Consider the following 26,352-nt stretch of genomic DNA (forward strand, 5'->3'; position numbering starts at 1 on the left):
TTGATATGTGAATGATCTCCCCTTGGCTTTGCCCTGCGTCAGTTATCGCCCTTGGTTGCCCAAAAAAGGGTTTACTGACAGAAATTTGTGATTTTTGACAAATTCAGATGAAGCAATTATAAAATAAAAGGTCACAATTACAGCTACAGCTGCCATAATTCTTTCATGCATCCACCATCTTCAAAAGAAAGAAGAAAAAAACACACACACAAAAGTGCAAAAGACTAAAGTTTTATTAAGACAGATTCAACAAATTATCACTCAAAAGAGTCAAATAAGATATCCTTTCCCATGTATCACAAGATATAATTATGCAAATTGTGTCAGGTAACTACTGACAGTTTTAAGTATCCATGTATTAGTCGCAATCAATTGTAAAAGTGTTCAATAAATCAAACCACAAACATATCTCTATTTAGTAATCTCTACCATTAAACAAGAAGAGCAAACGCTCGATCGAGTCACTTTCGCAGTTCTGAATATTATATGAGGCATCAGATGGACAGGAAGAAATTGCTATTCACAACACAATGAGTCACGTTCACATAAAATTTGAGCCCGGTCACTTTTATAGTTTCCGAGAAAAGCCCAACGTTAAGTTGTGTGTTGCCGAACAGAAAAGGCTAGTTATCTCCCTTGTTTTTCTGATAACGTTCGTAAAAGGCTACAGATGTAAATACTTTGATGTAAAGAATAATCCTACAAAGTTTCAATCACATCCGATGAACTTTGTCAAAGATATAAAATGTCTAATTTTTCCTTTGACGCTGACCTGTGACCTTGAAAAAGGTCAAAGGTCAACGAAACCATCGTTAAAGTGTAGAGGTCATTGGAGGTCACGACTAAACAAAATATGAGCCCGATCGCTTTGATAGTTTCCGAGAAAAGTCCAACGTTAAGGTGGTGTCTACGGACGGCCGGCCGGCCGGACGGCCGGCCGGACAGACTAACACTGACCGATTACATAGAGTCACTTTTTCTCAAGTGACTCAAAAAATTATACCCGAAATTAGATATCTTCCTTTCCTATGCTAAAATACACACATAAAAGTTATGTTTGTTGTATTTTCTATCCCAATAATGACACTTTTAACTGTGGCTCACTATATACCCAAGCTTCCATTTTCAAATCAGATAATAATTAAATCCAGATATACCCTATGTATGTTCTGTCATGATTAACAGTATTTAGATAATTCTAATAACAAGCATAGGCTCTACTATCTACATACCATTCAAGGAATCAAAGTCAAGTTTAAAAAAGGTACCAACAAAAACAAGGTCATTAATTACGTATCTACTTAAATATGGCCATTGTACTACAAAACAATATTTCTCAAACAGAGGTCCTTATCATTTTATTCCAGGTAGCACTACCATACCATGTGAGAAAGATATATCAAAACAGCTGTAATTAGATACATTACAAGTGTATACAATATGGGTTATTGAATAAATAATAACACAACTGTACATAATATACACAGGCCAGCAAAACAAGTCCACATCATTAACACAGGGGAGGCAAAAATCAGGCTGCCAAATTAAAAAATATTGCAAACTTGAACCCTGGGAAGGTTGTACAATCAGTAAGAGAAACTGCCACAAGATACAAACACAATCACGTGAAAGTAAACACATTTCAATCTCTACATTCAAATTATTTTGCATTTTATGAAGTCAAAAACAAAGTTCCGAAGACAAGACTCAATGTCTGATCAAGTCCTCAATGGCTTCACACTTCCATACAAATGTTAACATCTCACCTCCAGTGGTACCTGTGATATGAGGCCCCTCTGATGGGTGTACACCTCCAGTGGTACCTGTGATATGAGGCCCCTCTGATGGGTGTACACCTCCAGTGGTACCTGTGATATGAGGCCCCTCTGATGGGTGTACACCTCCAGTGGTACCTGTGATATGAGGCCCCTCTGATGGGTGTACACCTCCAGTGAAAGGACACTTCCTCGAGACCCTTTGTCTATTATCTTCACCAAAATCTACCTGTCATGACAGGCCACCTGCAATGTAGGGACACGTTTACCTGGTCCCAAGGGCGTCCTTTCATCGCAGGTACCACTGTACTGAGTTGAAAAGCTTTACAAGTTCTTTACAGAGTTTTGTGTGGGTTTTTTTCAAAACACCCAAGAACACAAAAAGGACCAACTGAACAGTTAAATGTAAATTATCACTTGAGTAAAACGCTGAGCTTGATTATCAGAATGTGATGCTGAACACTTGTGCTTTTGACTTTAGCCGAATCAAGCATGATTATGTCATCAAACAACAACAGTGAGACACTATTAGGAAGCTACTGTGATTTTAACAAACAAATTATGTCCTTCCAACTACTTTACTTACCTAACAATCACATTCATAATTCTCTGTTCAATATTGTCAAATTATTACTCTGCAAGAAGAAGCTAGCATTGTATGACATGCAGGATTTGGGGGGGGGGGTGAGGGAGGAGAGAGATTGAAGTACGAATGACATTCCAAAACTAATTTCTAATTCATGTAATGGTTTAAAGAGAATTGAGTGTTATGCATCAAATTGAAAATAGGCATACAGTTGTAAAGTAACAGGCGCCTAGAATTGGTCTATCTTTGTCTTTTTCTTCTGGTAGAAAGGACATCAGAAGGTTAAGAGTACACATAAATAGTCAGCAGTTATCTTCATAATCAACATAGGTAACATTGTTTTGACACAAACATTTCACAGGCTCAAAACAAGAATTCAAATTCACCTGGAAACATTATGCCCCAGCATCATAAAGGTCAACACAGGTGTATACAAGAAAATGTCATCATCAGACATGTAACTATGTATAACTTTGTAAATAATTTTATTTCTACATCTAGACTTTAAAAGCCTTCAAATCAATACATTGTTTCAAACTTATTCTTGTCATTCAAGGAAATCATTAAAATAGTTTATAACTTTATTCAAATAATCATGGATCCAGATTATATTCAACATTTTCTTTTCTTTTTTCTTTTTCTTCTTTTCCAGCTAGCTATGTTGCATATAAAATCAAACAGATCTAAGATCTAGTACATCCAAAAATGTTGCAAAAAGTCATCTGCTTCTTGTTTTGGTCCTTGAGTATTTATGGCTTCTTCTAGTCTTTGCCATTCCCAAGCCTGCCCGCATATTGCTGTCAAAGTTCAGTCGTTAAGACACTGTGACTACTGATCAAATCACACATGAAAAAGCTGTCCTTTGACCTTTGATGATCAGCACAGCAAGTTTGCGTACTTGTATGAACGCTTTTCACCCTGAGTTCCACTGCTCAACGTCTTGTCACAAACCACATATGAGTTGTTTCACCCAACTTTGGAGTATCCACATTTTTTTTCTCCAGAACCGTTGTGACTATTTTTCTGTCTTAGAAGAAGTCTTTTAGACCGGTTTTGGCCGAGTTCTGAATAAAAAAAAAATCCACATTTTCACAAGGATTCACCTTGTCCATTGAGTACACAGTCACCACAACACGAAATTTCTGATGGCTTCTTCAGAAGTCCTTTCACAGAACCTAGCTGTGGTTCTTTTTGTTCAATATTAGTTCACTTTTTGCTGAATGCAATTTGTTTTTTTCAAGAGAACCAGATTGTGACTCGGTTAGAGTTCAAAGTTTGCACTGGCTGCTCACAGAGTTTCGGCTTTAGTCCATGGAGTTTGTCATTTTTATATTCTTGTCACTTTCTGTTGTCGCTGCTTGCAACTTGAGATAAAGAGGAGTTACAGTGTCCTGGGCACCCCTAAGGTCTCTCCACATCGCACAATTTATTGTTGTGTCCCATTTCACAGCATCAAGGCCTGTGGTTCCATCACATGTCCATTTTCACAAAATAGCACACACTTTTCTCTTTGTCTCCTGGTGTTTATAGATACACATATCTGTATCTGCACATGTGTCACAGTTTCATCGCCAAAACATAGCATAGCTTATACCCCAGCGCAGATCATTGTTCCATCACTCCTTGATGATGGTTATAAATAATCCACTGATCTTGTTTTGTGAATCTGCTGTAAGATACAGCTACTGGATCCCAAGCTGGGCCGAGGTGCACGAGACAGTGACCAACCGGGTGGGAGTCAGACGCAGTATTTGATTGGTTGAAATTGAGATTTGGTGTGATTTAAACGAATCAGAGCCTGAGGTTTGTTCTCACCCATTTGGGTGGCACCCACTATCGCTTCGTGCAGCTCAGCCCTGGTGTGCTGGATATTGGTCACTTGTCAGCTTGCTTGTTTGCCAAGTTGTCAATCCCTTCGTAAAAAGGGTGAAGCAGGGGAGACAAGCTGCAAGAATGTGCAGGGAAGGGACGCTAGTTGTTGTTCACGTTTCCCTCCTCGTACAGCTTGTACACCAACTGGAACAATACATGCTGATTTTACAAATAGGACTGGCAGACTCAAAACTGAAGAAATTATAATGAATTAACCTTAAACTTAACCAATTATGGAAACGTTTGTGACAAGGTGGAATAACAACTGCATTCAAGAAAATGGGAATTTAATTGGAGTCAACAAAACATGTGTTGTTACATGTTTGGCATATATCTACACATGCACGTACATGTGAAGGTACACACACACAGACACAGACACAGACATATACATACACAAACACACACATGCACGTGTGTTGTTACCTGTTTGGCTTGTCTGTGCATGCATGTGTATGTAAAGGTATACTGACACAGACATACACAAACACACACATGCACATGTGTTGTTACCTGTTTAGCTTGTCTGAGGATGCAAATGCATGTGAAAGTAAACACACACACACACACACACACACCCAACCCTCACCCCCCCCCCCCCAACACCCACACCCCTCCAAGATTAGGCCTCACAACCCCTAACACACAGCACACAATACTGACACTCTTGAACTTGGTGGCCAGGCCATCCAGGAACTGCTCGGGGTTCTTGCCGTGAGGAACCAGTGACTCCAGCGGCCGTCCAGCCTTCTCCCTGGTGTAGACACCCTCCAGGCCGCGTGGAACGTAGTCTGTGTTGATCTCCACCTGTGATGGCAAGCAACTTTTGATAGAACGATGAATGTGACTTTTTAATGCTTTTTATCTTAAAAGTACATCAAAATATAAAGTTGAAAAACAAAAGAATTCTGTACTCACCATTACAAGGACAGCACAATAATACGAATGTTCGCTTATAAAAGCTTCATCCGGTAACAAAAACAAAGAACAACAAAAAGCAAAAGCAACACTGACGGAACGAACACGAACAAGGTTGGAAAAGAAGATGGAGGGAAACACAAAAGGGAAGGAACTCTGGCAACGGAAAGAAAATAAAGGGGAGAGTAGTGGTTATAGGATGTCAAGGGCACACGCACACAAACTAAGGCTGATGGGGTCTATGTCGACCAAAAGAGTGGGATTCCCTGTAGGTGGAGTTCCTGGAGGGGCATTCCCTGTATACAGGGAATCCCACAGGGTGGAGTTTTTCAATAAAACTTGCAAACCATACTCGAATTTCTAAGAAATATCAAAAAAGATTGAAAAACATCAAATTCTACCGATGTCGCCAAGCATCACGTGACTTTCAGCGATATCAGCGACACGCTACAGGAAGTAAATCCTGTGGTATTCCCTGTATACAGGGAATCCCTCTCCAGGAACTCCACCTACAGGGAATCCCACTCTTTTGGTCGACATAGACCCCATCAGCCAAACTAAGTGGATTTGAAATATCAAACCATTGCAAAAACCGTGCAAACAGCCAGTTTTAATGTTTCATGCCACCTGTCCTCTTTGACACCCCTGGGATGGATATCTTCAAACGTGTGAGAATCAGCTCAAATATACACCTTTACCGCATAGAAAGTTTGAAAAAAGAACATACATGCACATTTTTTTGTTACGTTTGAAAAAATAGAACATCATTTTTGTTGTTGTTCATACCAGGTTTATGATACACTCAGGTTAACATTACAGGCATTGAAACGTGAAAGGCTGATCCCTTCATACACTAATTCCCTAGCAAATGAATTCCTTGGTAAAAATCAGAGCCAATTAAAACTGACCAGGCGGGAGTTGGGAGCATCGTAGATCAGCTCATCATCTCGTCTGGCATCACACAGTCGGCTGAAGACCGAAGCTCCTTCAATCAGCTTGATCTGTTCATCGCAACACAAACAAGACTCTTATTCAGATATTTTGTTTGTTTGCTTAATGCCCAGCCGACCACGAAGGGCCATATCAGGTAGGTGCTGCTTTGACATATTACGTGCGCCACACACAAGACAGAAGTCGCAGCACAGGCTTCATGTCTCACCCAGTCACATTATTCTGACACCGGACCAACCAGTCCTAGCACTAACCCCATAATGCCAGACGCCAGACGAAGCAGCCACTAGATTGCCAATTTTAAAGTCTTAGGTATGACCCGGCCGGGGTTCAAACCCACGACCTCCCGATCACGGGGCGGACGCCTTACCACTAGGCCAACCGTGCCGGTCATCATTCATTCAGACATTAGATAACTGCAAAAAAACACACACACACACACAAACCTAAAAGCAGGCACCCCCACTCCATCCCCCCACTCACCCTCCCCCACCCCTTCCCACCCTCTTCCCTGACACCCTCCCCTCACAGACCCCCCCCCCCCCCCCCCCCCCCCCCCGCCCGTTTTTTAAGGGTTTTAGTTCAGGACAAACTGACCAGAAATGTCCATGTTTTCATTTTAAACAATGTGCAACAGTGGGTGGACAGTGACGACGGTGGAAAGTAAGCTGCAATGTATGCTTGTTTGTTTGTTCGTTTTTGTTTGTTTTGTTGTTGTTTTGGTGAGGGGTGGGCAGGGGGAGGGCAAAGGAGGGAAGAGAGCAGTTGGAGGAGGGGGAGGGGCAGAGGGTAGGGGGACGGAAGAGTATACAAGGGTACAAAATGCAACTTGCCGAGCCACTGCGGATGTTACGCTCCATCCACTCCTTGCAGGGTTCGCGCGCCAGCTGCTTCAGCATCTGCTGTGACGGTCCACCGCTGAACAGCGGCAGCTGGAAGGTCGACGTGTAGGCGTACTTGTCCTTGAACACCTGCACTGCTGTCCACGCCTGACAAAGATGGAGGTTAAACAAATTCTGTGTCAATAACCAGGATAGACTCATGAAATTGGAATATAGTTGACACATCCATTTTGAATCAATCTGTAGAAAATATTCAATCAACTCTCTTCAGTTCCATCTTGTAGCCTTCACATGCTTGCGATCATTCAGACATCCTTATGATTCAAATCCTTATGTGACAGGGAGACTACTGCATCACCCTTCACAGCAGACTTTGCAGAGTTGTCTGCCGGCGAAGAGCGCGAGCTATTTATAGTAGATAGACGTTTCTTCTATGTCGCCAGCTAGATACCTATCAATGGTAGAGTTCTGTTTGTGATAGGGTGTGGCTGCTGCTGTCTCCTTGTATGCTCTTGGGAACCTTTGCATACCCATAGCACCAGCAGTTTTTGTAGGGCCAAAAGATTACCTGCAATGAAAGAACACCCTTGGGACTTCTTCTGCGTTTGTGGGCTGAAACTCCCACGTACACTCGTGTTTTTTGCACGAGTGGAATTTTACGTGTATGACCGTTTTTTACCCCGCCATTTAGGCAGCCATACGCCGTTTTCGGAGGAACACCCTTGGGACCATCCGAAAGTGTCCTTACATTGAAGGTGGCCTGTCATGACAGGTATATTTGGTAGAGATAAGATACTAAAGGACAACAGAAGATGTCCTTTCAAGGGAGGTGTCCTCTCATCAGAGGGTCCTTTCATCACAGGTACCACTGTAAGTTCAAAAAGAAAGCTTTTTTACCTGTTCCAGGAGGCCGTATTTGTAGTTGTCGCGAGTGGAGGTGACGAAGATTTCCTGCAGGTGGACGATGATGGTAAGGAAGCGATGGAACGACCGGCGAGGGAAGTGCTGAAATCACACACAATGACCAAAGGTAAGTTCACGTTCACGACTGAATTGTACACACGCGTACAATACAAAATGCAGACATTGAGAGTATATATCTGAATCTGCATCAGAAAACCTCAGTTGTCAATTGCAAGTAAGGTATGGTGTCCGACAAATTGTAGAAATAACTTTGAGAAATGGTGAAATTGAATTTTAAAACCAAGACAGCAGTCTTCTAAAATCTAAATGTCATAATCGAACCTCGGTCCCCACAACAACAAACAACCATCTCCCAAAGAGATAGCTTAAAGCTGTTATGAATGTTTAGTTGTCTTCATAACTAATTGTTCATTTGACCTTTATTGTGTTGGGGTTCTTCCTTTTTGAATGCAGTCTATATGTTTGGGATTTTTACACACTGTCAAGTTCTACAGCACGAATACCTGTTCAGAGCGTTCACCCTCTCATTGTGATTCAAAGTTATTGTCTAACCATTGGGAAATCATACCTTGTAGCCATCCCTCCAGGCAGGAGAGCTGTGTGTGCTTCGCGGGTCCAGCTTCTCTGTGAAGGTCAGCTTGTCGTACGTTGCATGAGGTGTGCCCTACAACAGTAACAAACAACAATGTTTAATTATATTCACAGACAGAGGACAAGGATCGAGGTCCATCACAGTTCAACTGCATACACTATGCTCACAGTGGGAATTTAATTTAATCACTCCAGTATCTCTTATTAGCTTTTAGCATTGAATCTAGTGTTTTACTTGTCAAATATATGAACTGAAAGAAAATTTGGAAAAGTCCTTGATGTTGCCAGCTTTTGCAAATGGCAAATGCCACATGGCTCTTCACTTTTATGTGCATAATTTTTCTTCTGCTTCCTTTGTTTTAATCTCTGACAAGGTCTGCATCTACACACACACACAGACACAGACACAGACACAGACACAGACACAGACACACACACACACACACACACACACACACACAACATTCTCACCATGTAGAAGGCTCCAGGAGGGTTGAGACAGATGTGTGCGTGTGTGAAGTTGGACCAGGGCAGATTGACAGCACTGTCCAGTGCAAACTGAAACACGAAATTATAACTTTAACAACCATGAAGTAACATCGTCAGTGTGTAGGCTTGTGTAAAAGACAGAACATTAAGAGAAATGAACAATAAATAAAATAAACCAATTACACATATAAAAATAATTAAATAAAAAGAAAACACACCAGTAACCAGGTTAGGTAAGTTTAAATCAATATTTCGGCATTTAACTGCCTTCTTCAGGATGGTATGGAAAGAATGGAATATATAAAAATAATGTAGAAAATACTTGTAAATAGGACTGCAAAGTTAGAAATCTTTCAAAAGAAGATAGAAGAAAAGATGCGACAAGTGGACGGCCTATGATGTCTTATCTTGTTTGTCTGTCACAAGTTCCCAGCAAATCTGCTTTAAATAGGCTAGAAAAAAGTGTGTAACAAATAACAGTCAAGCAAAGACTTGTTTTTTTCCATGCTTAGCATTCCATACATAACATGTACTGCGCTAACTTTCATAGACCATATACTTTCGGAAATCTTTTTTTTGTGTCTACAGTTACCATAACCACCAGACCTGGGACCCCCTGTTTTGCACTTGGAGTATTCTCAAACAAACTTGGTGTATTTTCAGAAAATTGAGCGTACTCCACATTGCATTTGAACATCCATGATATAAACATGCTTCACACGTGACTGTCGCAACGTAAATGAAGTTTACCAATACATTTAAAACAAACACTTCTTTCAATGTTGTCAGACAAAAACTGTTATGTGTCAAAGTACTGGATCGGCTTCGGGTTGCGCTTGTGAAGAAAAGTAGTCTAGGAATTTTTCTCGTCATATTTTTTTCTCAAACTGATCGTATTGTAGACAATCGAAAATTTTTATCTAAATTTTGATTTGATTAATATACTTACCCGAATCACATAATTTGCATTGACCCACTTCGATGCTTAGGTTATGATAAAAGCTACCCCGTCTAGGTATAAGGGGAGCAACCCCAACTAAAAAAGTGACTGCACCAGCATGACTGACACCCTGGGTTACGTCCCATGTAGCCTACTACGTCATCAATGGTGCTGGTCACGTGATACCCCTTCAATCGACTAATAGCATACTAAAAATATCGAGCGGGGCAGGCGGGAGGGAATTACTTATGTGATTCGGGTAAGTATATTAATCAAATCAAAATTTAGATAAAAATTTTCGATTATAATTACATATTCTTACGCCGAATCACATAATTTGCAGATAACTCCAACCAGGCGGTGGGTAAGATCAAAAAAGTTCAAACTCACCATCAATTTCTGGAAATGCACTGGCCCGCTGCCGCCAAGGCAGGCAGGGACCTAGATCCATCGTTACAGAGCGAAGCGATGTCTCTCAGAAAAAAGCTGATGAATACATCGTCTGATCGCCAATAAGCTGTATTCAAAACTTCGCTCATTCTGTGGGACCGCAAGACGGCCAAGGAAGAGGCCCAAGGCAGCAATGTCTCCCTATTAAACTGATAAAGACAAAAGCCGAGCACCAGCAAGCTGTGTGCAGGACATCATCCAACCTCCCAGACCGTAAAACGGCCGAGGAGGAGGCCCAGGCCCTGGAAAAAGAGCTCGGGCTGAGCCTAGGGGAAAGATAGCCGATAGCTACGCCAAGGCGGAGGGAAAGAGAATCCCTCGCCAAAAAACTGGCCCACTGCCAAAAATCAGGAAAAGAGCCGGTGAGAAAGAAAACATCTAGCTCACTCTAAAACCCTTGCCAGGAACTGGCCCACTGCCAAATGACAGAACGAGGACCGAGAACCAACCTAAAAGACAGTCGCAATGCCGCTCATGCAAAAAATGCGAAAGACAGCATCAGAGAGCCCGTAAGCTGTGCTCAGCACTTCTTCCCATCTCCTGAACCATAAAAAACAGCCCAGAAAGGGGCTCAAGCCTTGAATAACCCGAGCCGAGTAGAGGGACAGACAAGCTGCCCCCCCCCCCCCCCCTTACTATTGGAAGGAAATGCCAAAAACCCTGGAAACGCCTAAGCGTAAGGTTGACCGATCATAAATGAAAAGCACCAACCTTCCCCAGGACCGTAAGACGATCATGCCAAAGTTTAAAGCCTTGGCATGGAGAGAGGCCCGAAAGGCCGGAGAGATAACGGTCAGCTCCAGAGAGGAGTGACCTGTTTCCGAGAAAGAGAGAGAGACGTCTGAGTACAAAAAACCAGAGTCAAACTCAAAGAAAAATCTCAGAAGAGACGGTCACCAGAAGTCCACTACCAGTCCATGCAGAAGCATAGAGGGAGGTAAACAGAGGAAGAAGCGGCCTACGAAAAGTGTAAGCCGCCAGCAGAGCGGAGAACGCGGTGGCCAAAGCCTGATGTGACCGGAGACTCTAACCGAAATGACTAAAGTCAGAGTGATCACAAAGCAGTCTGCTTGTAGGTAAATGAAAGAAAATCCAAAAACCCAAAACAGAAACGAGACTGGAAAGGAAAACAGAAAACTGTGAAGCTAACCAGCCTTAAGACTCCCTGAACGAGAGTCCTCAAGAAGAAGGGCCCGAAGTAAATTTCGCGGCCGACCGAGCCCAGAAAATTCCTGAGTCTGGCTGAAAAACCAAACACGTCTGATACCTCAGAACCGAGAATCAGACACGGAACACAACAGGCAAGAGTCCGTAATAGATGCAAGTGGTAGAAGGGTGACCTTAACAGGCAACCCACCCCACCGGAAGTCGACCCGACTCGCCTCATGGCAGGATGAGGGAGAAGAGGAAGACACAAATTCTAGAGACACGGAGACCGTAGTCGCTCATGCCAGGCAGGAGACTATTACACGAGCTAAGGCTGAGAGCCGAAACGCCCGTAGACCTGCCATCAAAGATGCTGGGCTGAAAGCCCGCACCAAGAAACCAGGAAATTAACTAGACCTCCACCGAAAGGGGAGGGTTAGCCAATAAAGCTGAGAAAAGTGATAGGCCACAAGAATGACCCCTCACCATGCATTGCTAAAACCAATGCAAACTCAGTAAAATCTGAATGTAACTTCCGAGGCCAACTCAAGTAAACCTTGAGTTTGGACGAAACACCAGAACCAGTCCGATCGCTAGAAAGACAGAGTCTAAATCGGCGAAAGACCCACAAGGACCGAGTTCAAAAGAGCAAACAACAACCACCACCACCAACGGAAGAAATGGCTGTTGTACCAGCCGAGGCTAAAAAACCCGGATGCCCTAATGCCGGCTGATGTTCCCAAAAAACACAGACTAAGACGTCTGTGAAAGGAAGAACCTCTCCGGATAAACCTGAGCTGAGGACTAGCCTGAAAAAGCTGAGTCCGCTTAGGTAGAGCCCGTTTTGCTGCTTCGAAGCTTGAAGAGCAAAAGAAGAGACCTGAAGGTCCCTACAAATCTTTATCTCCTTGGAGGCCAGGAGGCCAGGGAGGCCTTGGAAGCCAGGAGACCTTAGAGGCCAGGAGGCCTTAGAGGCCCGGAGGCCTTGGAGGCCATGGAGGCCTTGGAGACCAGGTGGCCTTAGAGGCCAGGAGGCCTTGGAAGCCAGGAGACCTTAGAGGCCAGGAGGCCTAAGAGGCCAGGAGGCCTTGGAGGCCAGGAGGCCATGGAGGCCTTGGAGGCCCTGGAGACCAGGCGGCCTTAGAGGCCAGGAGGCCTTGGAAGCCAGGAGACCCTAGAGGCCAGGAGGCCTTGGAGGCCTTGGAGGCCAGGAGGCCTTAGAGGCCAGGAGGCCTTGGGGGCCAGGAGGCCTAAGAGACCAGGAGGCTTCAGAGACCAGGAGGACTTGAAGGCCAGGAGGCCTTAGAGGCCAGGAGGCCGAAGAGAGACCCATCCACCAAGGGTGAAGAACTAAGGGTGTCTCTCATGATTCCTCACAAACTAGGAATGGGCGAGGAACAAATCCCGTCTGTACATGACCGTATGGGCATTGTGCAGAGAGGAAGGCCTTCTCCGTTCTAAATTCGCCCTAGCAAAGGTGGAGAAAGCATCCCCTGCGTCCTGCTCTTTACTGAGTGTAAAGGGCGCCAAGGACTCCGTAAAGGAGTGTCTCCGAAATGGAAGCAAGTCCCAAAAGCTGTCTGCCCACTTCCTCAGAGGGGAAGAGAGTCTGCTCAGAGAGCAGGGGACTCGAAACGTTCCCCAAAGAAGAAGTTCCGGCGTGACCGGCAAAGGTGCACGCAGAGGGGCAAAAGACGACAGCAAATTCCGGGACATCTTGGGCAAAGGCAACTTCCTCTGAGCCGCTAATGTCCCGAAGCTGGGAAGGCCGGAGCCTGAAGCCCCTTTCCTGCAAGTCAACGGCCAAACTTCACCCCTGACTAAGAGGAGGATGAGAGGCGTCGAAGACCAAAGGCACAGGAAGTGAGGGGAACGGCAGAACCCACTACCGAAGTGTGTGGTAGCTGCTAATCCGCCTGAGGCAGGGAGCCTGCAAGCCCAAAGGGCACTGCTGACGAAAAAACCAGACTCAAACCAGATGGGACCATAGCAGGTCCACTATCCAGTGAGCCCCCACTTCCGGCCGGAGCCAGAAGCGCAGAGGTCGCGTACGATCGCCGACATAAGGCAAGGTTCAAACCGAACGTGACCGTAGTCTGTGCACTAACCAGTGAACCTACGCTTCCAGCCGGAACCAGAAGCAAAGCTGTCGCGGACGACTGCTGAAGTAGGGCAAGCTCGAACCAGAAGTGACAGCAGCCTGTGCACTAACCGGTGAGCTCACACTTCCGTCCGCAGCCAGAAGAGCAGAGGTCGCGTACGACCGCCGCCGTAAGGCAAGGTTCAAACTGAACGTGCCAGTAGCCTGTGCACTAACCAGTGAACCGATACTTCCAGCCGGAACTGGAAGCACAGCCGTCGCGTACGACTGCTGCCGTAGGGCAAGGCTCGAAACCGGACGTGACAGCAGTCTGTACACTAACCAGTGAACCTACGCTTCCGGCCGTAACCGGAAGCGGCGCTGTCGCGGACGACTGCTGAAGTAGGTAAAGGCTCGAACCAGAAGTGACAGCAGCCTGAGCACTAACCAGTGAACCTACACTTCCGGCCGGAACCGGAAGCCCAGCTGACGCTGACGACTGCTGACGTAGGGTAAGGCCCAAACCGGACGTGACAGCAGCCTGTGCACTACCGGTGAACCTACACTTCCGGCCGGAACCGGAAGCGCAGCTGCCGCGGACGACTGCTGACGTAAGGCAAGGCTCAAACCGGACGTGAACGTAGTCCGAACACTAGCCAGTGAGCCTTTTACTTCCGGCCTGAGCCGGAAGCAGCTGTCGCGGACGACTGCTGACGTAAGGCGGGGTTCGGCCCGGACGTGAACACCGTCTGCTCACTAGACGGTGAACCCCTACTTCCTGCAACAGCAGGAAGCCCAGCTGTCGGAACCGACTGCTGGAGTACGGAGAGGTTCAGACCTGACGTGAACACCGTCTGCTCACTAGCAGGAGAACATCCGATTCCGGAAACCGGAAGTGCAGCTGCCGTAAACGGCTGCTGCAGACACCAACCTTGTTGTGGCCGGATCCCCGGAGGGACATGCACTGTTGCGCTACCGCAAGCGGAAGGCAACAAATGCCGGCCAGGAAGAGGAGAAGAAGATCCCCAAGGGACCGTCCAGAAACATCACGGTGGACAGCAGCCTGGTCCGGAGAAGACCCAGAGTCTGAAGGAGAGAACGTCGCCTAACCCCCAGGCGGGGGGCAGAGCTGGCGACGAAGTCCGCCGCGGCAAACCTCGCGAACGAGGGAATCTATTTCTGGAAATAAGCAAAAGATAAGTGCAGACCCCAGAGCCCTAGACTCTGGAGCCGAAACAGACGTAAAACGACAGCCCTAGAGGCCAAAACGGACGGCTGAGAGCCAGACGGCCAATCGTCCGTAACAGAAAAAACGGCACAGAACAACGTAAAAAATTGCCTAAAATTGTGCCAACATGAACAACAACGGAGTTCTTCAAAAGAAGAGGCTGCTGAGGGATAGAGCTTAGCAGGGCCCAAGCCCTACCCTCGGCCTTAGCTCCCTCTAATTCTCATTAACGGCCATGTAAGCACCGAGAGAAAAATAAACAAACAACTGAAACTAGCAAAGTCCGAACGGACGCCAACCTTTCAGAAGCCAGCAAAGAGGGCAGCTAAAACCAGTTTAGGAGCTACCAAAGGCAGCTAAACAACTAGCTATACGAAGAGTTAAGCGTCCGAGTACGGACGAAAAATCAACATAACAACAACATGCTAGCTAAAAATGGCGACCAAAGAGGAAGCCACAAGTCTGAAAATAATAAAGTCCGTACAGACACAAACATTTCAGAAGCAAGCACGCAAATAGATAAGCACATACGTAACAGCTACCGACGGCAGCTACAAAGCAAGCTACAACAGCGTTAATAGCCGAACACGGCTAAAACAACAGAAGCCAGACAACGTGCTAATGCAAATGGCGACCATGAGGAAGCCAAACAACTGCTGAGAACTTCAGAGTCCAACAGACATGCGAAATTCACAGCAGAAGCAATAAAATATACAAGAAAATATGAACGATCTCACCAGCTGCAAGCCAGCAAGAAGTAGACGGGGGCCGAGGCCGGAGGGTGCCGTAGACACAAAACCAGCCAGAGCAAAAGCGTACACAACCGTCACCCTTGAGTGATAGTAGTCGATTGAAGGGGTATCACGTGACCAGCACCATTGATGACGTAGTAGGCTACATGGGACGTAACCCAGGGTGTCAGTCATGCTGGTGCAGTCACTTTTTTAGTTGGGGTTGCTCCCCTTATACCTAGACGGGGTAGCTTTTATCATAACCTAAGCATCGAAGTGGGTCAATGCAAATTATGTGATTCGGCGTAAGAATATGTAATTATAATCATGCATACAAAATACAGCAAAATTGTATTGATTTTGAGGTCTGAACCACCATGCACAACAAAATACTCGTCATGTGAAATTGACAGTGAATGAATGGGAGTGACAGACATGGCAATTAAGGACAACTGACCTTGATGCCATGTTTGGGGGAGAACTGTGCGATGAGGTTCAGATCTTGGTCCAACGGTCTGCTGTCCATTGACTTGGTCAGTTGATTCTGTACAAAAACAATATTGAATATTTTTAAAAAAACAACAAAAAAACCAAGAAAAACAAGTTCATGGAACGTTCAATTATATAAACAACCCGAAACACTCACAAGTTTGTTGACCTAGAGTTCTTTGTAGTTGACAGACATGCAAATAATAAGACAATCAAAGGTGAGGAAAAAAGAAAAATTTAGCTCAGTATGACTAGTGTCATACAAAAAATAATATGAGTTGAAATATTAAAATCAAAATACAGTAAAAAAAAAAGAAGTAAAAAAAAGGTTTCACATAAATACAGGTTAAAGAGTTTAACTTTTTCTCATATGCTGTAACCTATAGATAATTTTACAGGTAAGTTCATTTCATTTCATTTACTTTATCACTTCATTATTATCCCAATGCTTGGAAATTAGGGTCGCTTCCTCCCAGCGGAAAGCTAGAAGCAACGATTTTGCTGGGAATTTAAACATTGAGACTACCTAAACCACTTCTCGTGAGACAAATTTATTTTGTCAGCACTTGTTTTCAAGGTGCTTAGAACTATGCTAGGATTTGCTCCATATAATTACCCTTATTATTATCATTTTATTAAGAAAGAAAAGGAATAACATCTAATAATTTTTCTAATGTTTTTGGGAACAATTTTTCTTTGCTCAATCCAGTCTCCTCACTGACCCTGATATACTGCTCCATGTTTTTGTCACTGCGAAGGAAGCTGTCTTTGGCCTTGGCATTCATGGCGACGGACTCGCGCACAGTGATGGGGCGACGGCGGATCATGTAGTGAAACATCTTGGTCTCCCCTCGCAGCGGCGTGCACTTGTCGGAGATGTAGATACGGTCTGAGTACTTGGGACGAGGGTGCCACAGTCCAAGTCGGGCCCAGTCCGCTTGGGAGACTTTGCACGACTGAAAATAAGATGATGATTTTTTTTTTATATAAAGTACTGTTTCAGTTGCCAGGACGTTGGTTCTGCATAACTCTTCTGGTTGTGCACTGTGCACAGGGGTGTTCGGGCACCAAGGAGATTCTGCAGAAAGTTGATGCTGAGAAATAAATCCCTCGCCGAACTTCGGGGGGCCAATTGCGACAACTGGTTTCAAGCTAGAGCCGCTACCGACTGAGCTATCTTCCCATAACCATAACTTTTGGATCTGTTTTTACATGTATATGAAAATACAGCAAATGAGAAATAGTCAACTGTCAGTCCGGAGTGTTTTCATTGCATCTGATAGTGTTGTTTTTTTAGATCAAAACAAAGCTGTTGCTATTTTTAATTGTTTGCTGTAATAAAATGACAGTATTTTTATCAGATGTATTTATAAGTAAGACCGATTTATAAAACGGCTCGCGTGATCAATGCGTGATGTGTGTGAAAGTTTGTAAAGTGGTGGATGATAAAGGCTTCATGTCATACAGGATAAAGAGCTAATTTTGATTATACGCTACAGGCAGGGGAGGCAAAGCACCAAGCTACAGGAAGTTTTTGTTTGTTTGTTTGTTTGCTTAACACCCAGCCGACCACGAAGGGCCATATCAGGGCGGTGCTGCTTTGACATATAACGTGCGCCACACACAAGACAGAAGTCGCAGCACAGGCTTCATGTCTCACCCAGTCACATTATTCTGACACCGGACCAACCAGTCCTAGCACTAACCCCATAATGCCAGACGCCAGGCGGAGCAGCCACTAGATTGCCAATTTTAAAGTCTTAGGTATGACCCGGCCGGGGTTCGAACCCACGACCTCCCGATCACGGGGCGGACACCTTACCACTAGGCCAACCGTGCCGGTTACACGAAGGTGATGGGGCTGGGTATTTGCTACAGGTAAAGCCTGTCCTTTATTGGATGTAGTCGACTTCGCATAGCTCACTTCGTCAAGCTTCCGGATGAGAATTCATCCCTTAATTGAACTACTTTCAGCATATCTTCACGAAGTCCAAGGGAATGCACTCTGCTCTTTCGAGTGTTATTTTTACGTCCATCTTGATTCAAAAAGCACTCTTCTGACAAAAAGAACAACTTCGTCGCAGAGCTACGGCGTAGCTTCGAATGTTAAAACTTGCGAAGCCAAGTAGGGTACCAAGTACTTCGCCGTAGCTGCGGGTTTTCAGAATAAAGACTTCGCAAAGCTTCGCCAAGTCGACTTCGTGCTCAATTAAGGACGGGGTTAAAGTGGTGTCAACTGTATGAAAGCCAAATCCAGCCTGATCTCACCTCCAGTGGCTTTCCCTTGGGTCCACGGGGCACCTTGTAGAGACGAACCAGCAGGGAGGCGCAGGGGATGATTCTCACGTTGCCGTCACGCAGACACGCCTCGGTGAAGGGGTCCACACCATTGGGTCCCTGGTTGAACAGCCGCAGCTGGTGGCAGCCTTCGTTCAGCGAAACCTGTGGGGAGATTGAAAATCCACAAGTGCATTCTATTGTTGTTGTTGTTTGCCAGTTATTCATTACTTGTAACACACTCGTCCTCCTTCCCAGAAGGCTCAATAGACGATTTTCGGAAATAAGTCTGTCGTCTTTGTATTCGTTGTGGAAGAATGACCTTTTCTTGCAAAACCTCGTACAAACATTCCAGTGGCCAAACACTAGCGAGGGGTGAGTTGGAAACACGTGCATGTTTTCACGTGCATGTTTCTGATACACCCCTCGCTAGAGTGGCCCCTCCAATGTTTGGATGAGGTTTTGCCAAGAGAAGCTCACTCCATCTCCCACAACCCATACAACCCCGACAATGTTATTATTTTTAGGAATTCGTCTCTTGTGTGCAGCTGTAAATGATGGCTTTCTGGCATAGATCAGTTGAAAACTTAACTCAATGGTGACCTCTCAGTGCTAACAGAACTTATGACAACTGGAGTCAATATCTTGTATGACATCCTGAACTGTTATCCCCTCATACATTATAGCTAGTGCACTGCAAAAAAGCACCTACCATAACATGCCTCACAGAAACACATTCATTACATCAGTACAGTATTTTTGCATGCCTTTGTTCTTCATACTTATTATTTATTTTACTTTTAAAAAAGGATAACCAGGTTATCAGATCTCTAAAACAGCGTTCTGCCTCAATTCGTTTAAGATTTTTTTTTTTTTAAAGGAGACAAACTTTTCAATATTTAAGAATCAGAGACAAAGATTTACGGTCAGTCAAATTTGGTAAACACAGATATTACAGTGGAACCCCCATTTTAAGACCCCCCAATTTAAGACTCCCTCCTTTTTAAGACCCTGATTTCTCAGACCTTCTGTTCATAACATCTGTAAATTTACCCCCATTTTAAGACTTCCTACTTTTTATGTGAAATCAGTGGAGAAAAGACGAAGAATAAGTCAAAAGTAGAGACAGAGCAAAAATGATGTTGTCTGTAGGTAGACAAAGAAGAGAGTGACCGAACGAGGTCAAGGGGAAAGCATCCACGCTAAGCTGGCTGGCACAATCTCTGGCATTACCCAGCGATTGGTCCATGTGCTACTCATTAATATTCATGAGGTTACAGCAGAGGAATTCCGAATTCCCATAAATGTCCTTGTTACCCACAAGACTTTTTAAGACCCGATTTTTCCAGATTTTGAGAGGTCTTAAAAGGGGGGTTCCACTGTAGACAGTTTTGCCTCGATCAAAGTTTGACAGAACAGAATATTTAGACGTGACACACAAAAGCAGCAAGTGAAGGAAAGAGAGAGAACACAAGCACACCTGTAGTCCCCCCTTGTCCACACTGGGCTGTTTCTCTGTGCCCGTCTCCACAAACACGTTCAGCGTTGCGTAGCCTACAACTGTCAAGTTGCGGTAGTGGTTGTCAATGGTGTACACCTGTAAACAGAACAACGTTTCTTTTTAATTTACTCTGGTATATTAAATCATGGATAAGGATAAGGATAAGATGAGATTTTATATAGACCTGTGAGGTTACCTTTGTGGAAATTCGGGCTGCTTTCTCTCTGGGGAAAGCAAGCTGCCATATAAACTTTGCAAACAAATGATTGCACCCATTTTTTTACCCCAATTAAAACATTCATTCCCATGTCATATCATTCAAACTTTAAATGCCAGTAAAGGCCCTTCACTTGGCTATCTAACACATTTTTCGGATCAAAGAATTCTGTTATAGGTGTCACGTGACCGCTGCCGAAGTAAGGGTACCCCCAAAATCGACCTGACAATAGCAATTATATCTCCGCTTTAAGCAACGTAACACTATGTAATAAATGCAACACACACCTTGAGCAGCAGAGTAGCAGACGGGGGGATGGAGGGCTCTCTGAACTCCTCTTTGTGTTCGTACACCGGGTTGTAGATGTCGCTGTCCAGTTTCACACTGGACGACAGGTCTTTGCCATGCACTTCGTAGCGACGATCCAGAATACGACCAGCAACCTGTACAGATAATAATAATAATAATAAGGGTATTTATATGGCGCAAATCTTACTATAGTTCTAAGTGCCTTACAATTAATCTTCAATAAAATAATCTTCACTACAGCAACAATACACATTTAAAAAATCTTCACACAAAAACAACGTATTCATGGTACACAATGCACATTCAAATAAGTTGATATGCAGAAAAACATGCAAACAAGAAGGGCAAAGCCCATATGACTCACATGCTTGACCTTGACCTTTACATGACTCAAGGTCAAATAACTAAACCTAGCAATGACATCATACACTAAGAACTGCTTTACACATTTTTCCTACCAAAATACATGGGACCTTGACCCAAGGTCAAGGTCATCCAAGGTCATGCAACACAAAGCTGTTAATTCAAGACATAGGAAGTACAATGGTGCTTATTGGCTCTTTCTACCATGAGATATGGTCACTTTTAGTGGTTCACTACCTTATTTTGGTCACATTTCATAAGGGTCAAAGTGACCTTGACCTTGATCATATGTGACCAAATGTGTCTCATGATGAAAGCATAACATGTGCCCCACATAATTTTTAAGTTTGAAACAGTTATCTTCCATAGTTCAGGGTCAAGGTCACTTCAAAATATGTATACAATCCAACTTTGAAGAGCTCCTGTGACCTTGACCTTGAAGCAAGGTAAACCAAACTGGTATCAAAAGATGGGGCTTACTTTGCCCTATATATCATATATAGGTGAGGTATTAAATCTCAAAAACTTCAGAGAAAATGGGAAAAATGTGAAAAATAGCTGTTTTTTAGACAACATTTATGGCCCCTGCGACCTTGACCTTGAAGCAAGGTCAAGATGCTATGTATGTTTTTTGGGGCCTTGTCATCATACACCATCTTGCCAAATTTGGTACTGATAGACTGGATAGTGTCCAAGAAATATCCAACGTTAAAGTTTTCCGGACGGCCGGACGGGGGGGACGGACGGACGGGGGGGACGGACGGACGGACGGACGGATGACTCGGGTGAGTACATAGACTCACTTTTGCTTCGCATGTGAGTCAAAAAGGGGTGTTCCACTGTAGTTCAGTTGGTAGAGCACTGGACTTGTGATCCGCAGGGTCAGGGTGAAGGCAGGGACAAATTTATGTGATGGCTCAGAGACGGTACCAAAATCCCCCCCCCCCCCCCCCCCCCCCCGTCACTGCTCTGGCACGTAAAAGACCTAAATCATTCTGTAATGAAGTGCAGGGAGCTTATTTCACCCAAACACGCATGCAACTGGGTAGCGTGACTCTTGTTGCTGTAAATTCACCCCCATGGTAACGCACTTGCGCTCGGAAGCGAGAGGTTGCGAGTTCGACCCTGGGTCAGGGCGTTAGCAATTTTCTCCCCCCTTTCCTAACCTAGGTGGTGGGTTCAAGTGCTAGTCTTTCGGATGAGACGAAAAACCGAGGTCCCTTCGTGTACACTACATTGGGGTGTGCACGTTAAAGATCCCACGATTGACAAAAGGGTCTTTCCTGGCAAAATTGTATAGGCATAGATAAAAATGTCCACCAAAATACCTGTGTGACTTGGAATAATAGGCCGTGAAAAGTAGGATATGCGCCGAAATGGCTGCGATCTGCTGGCCGATGTGAATGCGTGATGTATTGTGTAAAAAAAAATTCCATCTCACACGGCATAAATAAATCCCTGCGCCTTGAATATGTGCGCGATATAAATTGCATAAAAAAAAAAAATTTTAAATTAAAAAAATCCCTGCGCTTAGAACTGTACCCACGGAATACGCGCGATATAAGCCTCATATTGATTGATTGATTGATTGATTTTAAGACTCCCTCTTTTTTAAGACCTGATTTTCTCAGATTTGTGGAGGTCTCAACAGGGAGTTTCCACTGTACCAGACCCCCTTCCCTCCGGCAGTTTTTCTGCTCTCACCCTGGAGAAAGTGACAGAATCGGGCAGGTAGCGACATCCATCTAGGTAGATGTCAAAGCCGTCGCCAGTCAGGAATGGCTCCATGGGGGGCTGGCGACGATCCATGGGCAGCCAGGCAAACTGACGACAAGGAGAAAGCACATTACAAATTCGTCACCAAAATACCATCTTCCATGAGATTAGACAAATCAAGTCTAAATGGCAATATGTAGCCATTTCTGCGACTTTGGGCATTGTTGATTGATTAGCCTCTGATTGCAGAACATGAGGTCAAAGTTGGACTGAAATGCAAGCAAACTTTATTGAGCTCACTGACTCACACTTCAAGCTGAATTTCTAAACTTTCAAGGAAGTATCAGTGAGAGCAGTCTTGGGATGCACATGAATAAATTTTGACCACAGTGACTGTTTTCGCAGAAATTGCCATATACAGCCCCTAACAAACACTCCACAAGAGGACCCTTAATCTTCCTAATTATTCCTTTCATAATACACAAAGCAAAACAAACCTAGATGCTTCCAATTTCTCCTTCCAATATCAACTTTCTCTGAATTCATCTATTCATACAACAGGTGTATCTGTCTGAACTCATTGGAAGATGTTTTCAACAGTATATTTACTCAGTTCTCCAAACACATTTCCAGTCAGCACTCACTAATGCTACCTCTGCATGTAGCTCTCTCGCTCTCTATCCTATACCCTCTTTTAAAATTAGACAGGTTAAGTTTTTACAACCAACTTCTCCATCTTCAAAAACACCCAATCTCTAGATGCAACCTAGGTCAATTCGGGTTCTCTCCCTTTCCACACCACCCACACTCGATAACTCACCTCTGGCAGAACTTCTTCGTTGTCATCAGACATTTCGCTGGGGGTCAGTGACCCAGGTCGAGGTTGGCCTTGGAAAATGTGGATTTTGAGAGTGGCTTTGCGGTAGCGACGCCAGTCGCGGTTAAAGTTGACGTCTTGCAGCGGGATGCGGGTAGGCTCGGGAACAGGAGGCTGGAAAAGCTTAAGGATTTTGGTACCTGTGTTCATCTTCATCATGCTGGGGTCAAAGTCTCGGCGACCACGGGCTGACAGTTCTGAACGGCGACAGATAAAAATGGTGATATGAGAGGATGTGTTCATTTCTTTGTTTCTTCGTCCTTCCAAAACCATCCCTTTACCAGCAAAGTTTAAAAAAACCAAGAACAACGACCATGGGCGCAACAGATACAAATGAGGATATGACAGGATGTGTTCATTTCTTTGTTTTTTAGTCCTTCCAAAACCATCCCTTTCCAGCAAGGTTCAAGAGACAAGAACATGACCAACTTCCCTATAATAGAGCACACAGCACAAGAGGCAGAGCATTCCATTTAAGGCCTAAAAAAAAAATAGGTGTGGTTACGGTAACCCGACCTACCCTATTTGTAGGGGCCGACCCTGTAACTTTTTATTACATTTGTCAAAAAAAAAGAGAAAAAAAAAAAAGAAAACGCGTGCAGAAAACGTAATGAAAGCGAAAGCGCCCGAGTCGCACACTTATTTCCCTGTCAAGTAGGTTTAATTTGTACACATTAGAAAAAAAGTTTAAAAAAAAACCAAAGTGATTGCCTACCTTCCTACCCTATTTTTTGGGGCTATGTTACTGTAACCACACATATTTTTTTTTTTGGCCTAAGCACACATAAAAAGTAGACAGACATTTCTACATCGACTCACCATTGTTGGCGCACAGCACAAGAGGCAGAGCGGTCCATGCAACGAGGGACTCCTCGTCGTAAAGCGATGCCTCTTGTGCTGATGGCTCCATGAACATGTCCTCCGCTGCGTCCTGCGGGCGTTTCTTGAGGTAGAAACGCGCAATGAGAAGCATGTCGCCTTGAAGCTGAACGTCGTGGAACAGAGCCTCTTGCTGACCAAAAACATGGTAGCCGAATTTGAAGTTGGCCTTAACAGCCGTGGTGCTACAAGTGACAGGACTCGTAGCGGATTGTACAACCTGAAATGTCAAAGGAAATAATGATGAATGAAAACTAAATGCGAGAATGCACAATGTTGTTCAACCAGCAATTCCAAAATACTGTTCATGCAACCATGATGATGAAATGATGAGGATGAAAGTCGCTTGTTCATTTCAATGCTTCTTATTCTCTCAGGTGCCAGGAGACTGGTTCCGAATAACTCTCACTTACTCTATATCACATGTCGTATGCATTTAGAGCGCTTACTTCCCTTTGTTTATCAGATCTCTAAACAGCGCTCTGCCTCATTTGTTCAAGATTTTCATGCAACCAGAGATTCAAAGACGGTTTATGATGGCTAAAAAGTGACAATAAAATTGCTGGCTAAAACATTGCAGCTAAATTACTTGGTTAAGCCCCAAAAAATAAAAATAGTCTGTTTACGGTAACATAGGCCCAAACAATAGGGTCGGTAGGTTGGGATTTTTTTTATTTATTTAAGTTATTTTACCAAAAAACAAAGACTTTTTTTTAAAGTTTTTTTTCCCCAAATGCAAAAAAAAAGTCTAGGGTCGTGCGAAAAAATAGGGTCGGTCGGGATACCGTAAACAGGCTATTTTTTGGGGGGGGGCCTAAAGGTACACTGAAGATGCTGAAGACAAGAATCAACGCTCTTTCCTTCTCCAAAAAATTATCTCTTCAATGCTACCTAAATATTCTGTTGAAGATTCCATACAAAACAATCCCATTGTATATTCAGATATTCTTAAAAAGTTCCTAAATCTTCAACTCTTACATTTTCTGCGGCATGAAGAAATGTGTCATTTCAATCTGATCTTTTAAAAACTGTATTGGTAGTATCTAGTAACATTATATACATCACAATTTTTAATCTCTCACCTCCCAATACAATGGAGTCCACTTTTTAGAACTCCCAATTTATGATGCTCACCTTTTTTTCATACCCTGCTTTCTCAGAATGTCACTTCACAATCTCTGTAAATCTAAATCCATTATATTAAGACTCCCTTCGGTTTTAAAAACTTGTTTTTCTTTATTTCTGGCAGCCTTATAAGGAGGGTTGCACCATACACTTGCACCAATAACAACGCTAAACAAGTCGCGTAAGGCGAAAATACAATATTTAGTCAAGTAGCTGTCGAACTCACAGAATGAAACTGAACGCAACGCAACGCAGCAAGACCGTATACTCGTAGCATCGTCACTCCACCGCCCGTGGCAAAGGCAGTGCACGTGGAATTGACAAGAAGAGCGGGGTATTCGTTGCGCTGAGAAGGATAGCACGCTTTTCTGTACCTCTCTTCGTTTTAACTTTCTGAGCGTGTTTTTAATCCAAACATATCATATCTATATATTTTTGGAATCAGGAACCGACAAGGAATAAGATGAAAGTGTTTTTAAATTGATTTTGAAAAAAAAATTTTGATAATAATTTTTATATATTTAATTTTCAGAGCTTGTTTTTAATCCGAATATAACATATTTATATGTTTTTGGAATCAGCAAATGATGGAGAATAAGATAAACGTAAATTTGGATCGTTTTATAAATTTTTATTTTTTTTTACAATTTTCCGATTTTTAATGACCAAAGTCATTAATTAATTTTTAAGCCACCAAGCTGAAATGCAATACCGAACCCCGGGCTTCGTCGAAGAGTACTTGACCAAAATTTCAACCAATTTGGTTGAAAAATGAGGGCGTGACAGTGCCGCCTCAACTTTCACGAAAAGCCGGATATGACGTCATCAAAGACATTTATCAAAAAAATGAAAAAAACGTTCGGGGATTTCATACCCAGGAACTCTCATGTCAAATTTCATAAAGATCGGTCCAGTAGTTTAGTCTGAATCGCTCTACACACACACACACACACACAGACACACACACGCACACACACACGCACATACACCACGACCCTCGTTTCGATTCCCCCTCGATGTTAAAATATTTAGTCAAAACTTGACTAAATATAAAAAAAAGAATATCTAACATCTGC

At 43.8% G+C, this 26,352-nt stretch overlaps 1 protein-coding gene across 4 annotated transcripts in view; it reads right to left on the reverse strand.

The window, feature by feature from the left end:
* Positions 1-215: 215 nt before the first annotated feature.
* The window catches only part of LOC138966476 (uncharacterized), a 70,602-nt gene continuing 44,465 nt past the window's right edge, over positions 216-26,352 (reverse strand). For 3 of the 4 annotated variants that reach the window (XM_070338736.1, XM_070338735.1, XM_070338734.1), the window contains exons 15-29: positions 24,092-24,371; positions 23,216-23,469; positions 22,384-22,503; positions 20,295-20,450; positions 19,770-19,886; positions 18,281-18,454; positions 16,735-16,968; positions 15,981-16,067; positions 8,931-9,017; positions 8,437-8,532; positions 7,842-7,949; positions 6,936-7,091; positions 6,060-6,152; positions 4,897-5,040; positions 216-4,377 (exon numbers count right to left, since the gene is read on the reverse strand). In XM_070338736.1, the coding sequence (XP_070194837.1) occupies positions 4,333-4,377; positions 4,897-5,040; positions 6,060-6,152; positions 6,936-7,091; positions 7,842-7,949; positions 8,437-8,532; positions 8,931-9,017; positions 15,981-16,067; positions 16,735-16,968; positions 18,281-18,454; positions 19,770-19,886; positions 20,295-20,450; positions 22,384-22,503; positions 23,216-23,469; positions 24,092-24,371 (2,151 nt within the window). In that variant the 3' untranslated portion in view covers positions 216-4,332. The remainder of the gene's footprint in view (positions 4,378-4,896; positions 5,041-6,059; positions 6,153-6,935; positions 7,092-7,841; positions 7,950-8,436; positions 8,533-8,930; positions 9,018-15,980; positions 16,068-16,734; positions 16,969-18,280; positions 18,455-19,769; positions 19,887-20,294; positions 20,451-22,383; positions 22,504-23,215; positions 23,470-24,091; positions 24,372-26,352) is intronic. The other variant, XR_011455700.1, reaches the window with a different exon arrangement.

Source organism: Littorina saxatilis, linkage group LG5 (genome assembly GCF_037325665.1).
Source record: "Littorina saxatilis isolate snail1 linkage group LG5, US_GU_Lsax_2.0, whole genome shotgun sequence".
In the NCBI taxonomy this organism is placed as follows: Eukaryota; Metazoa; Mollusca; class Gastropoda; order Littorinimorpha; family Littorinidae; genus Littorina; species Littorina saxatilis.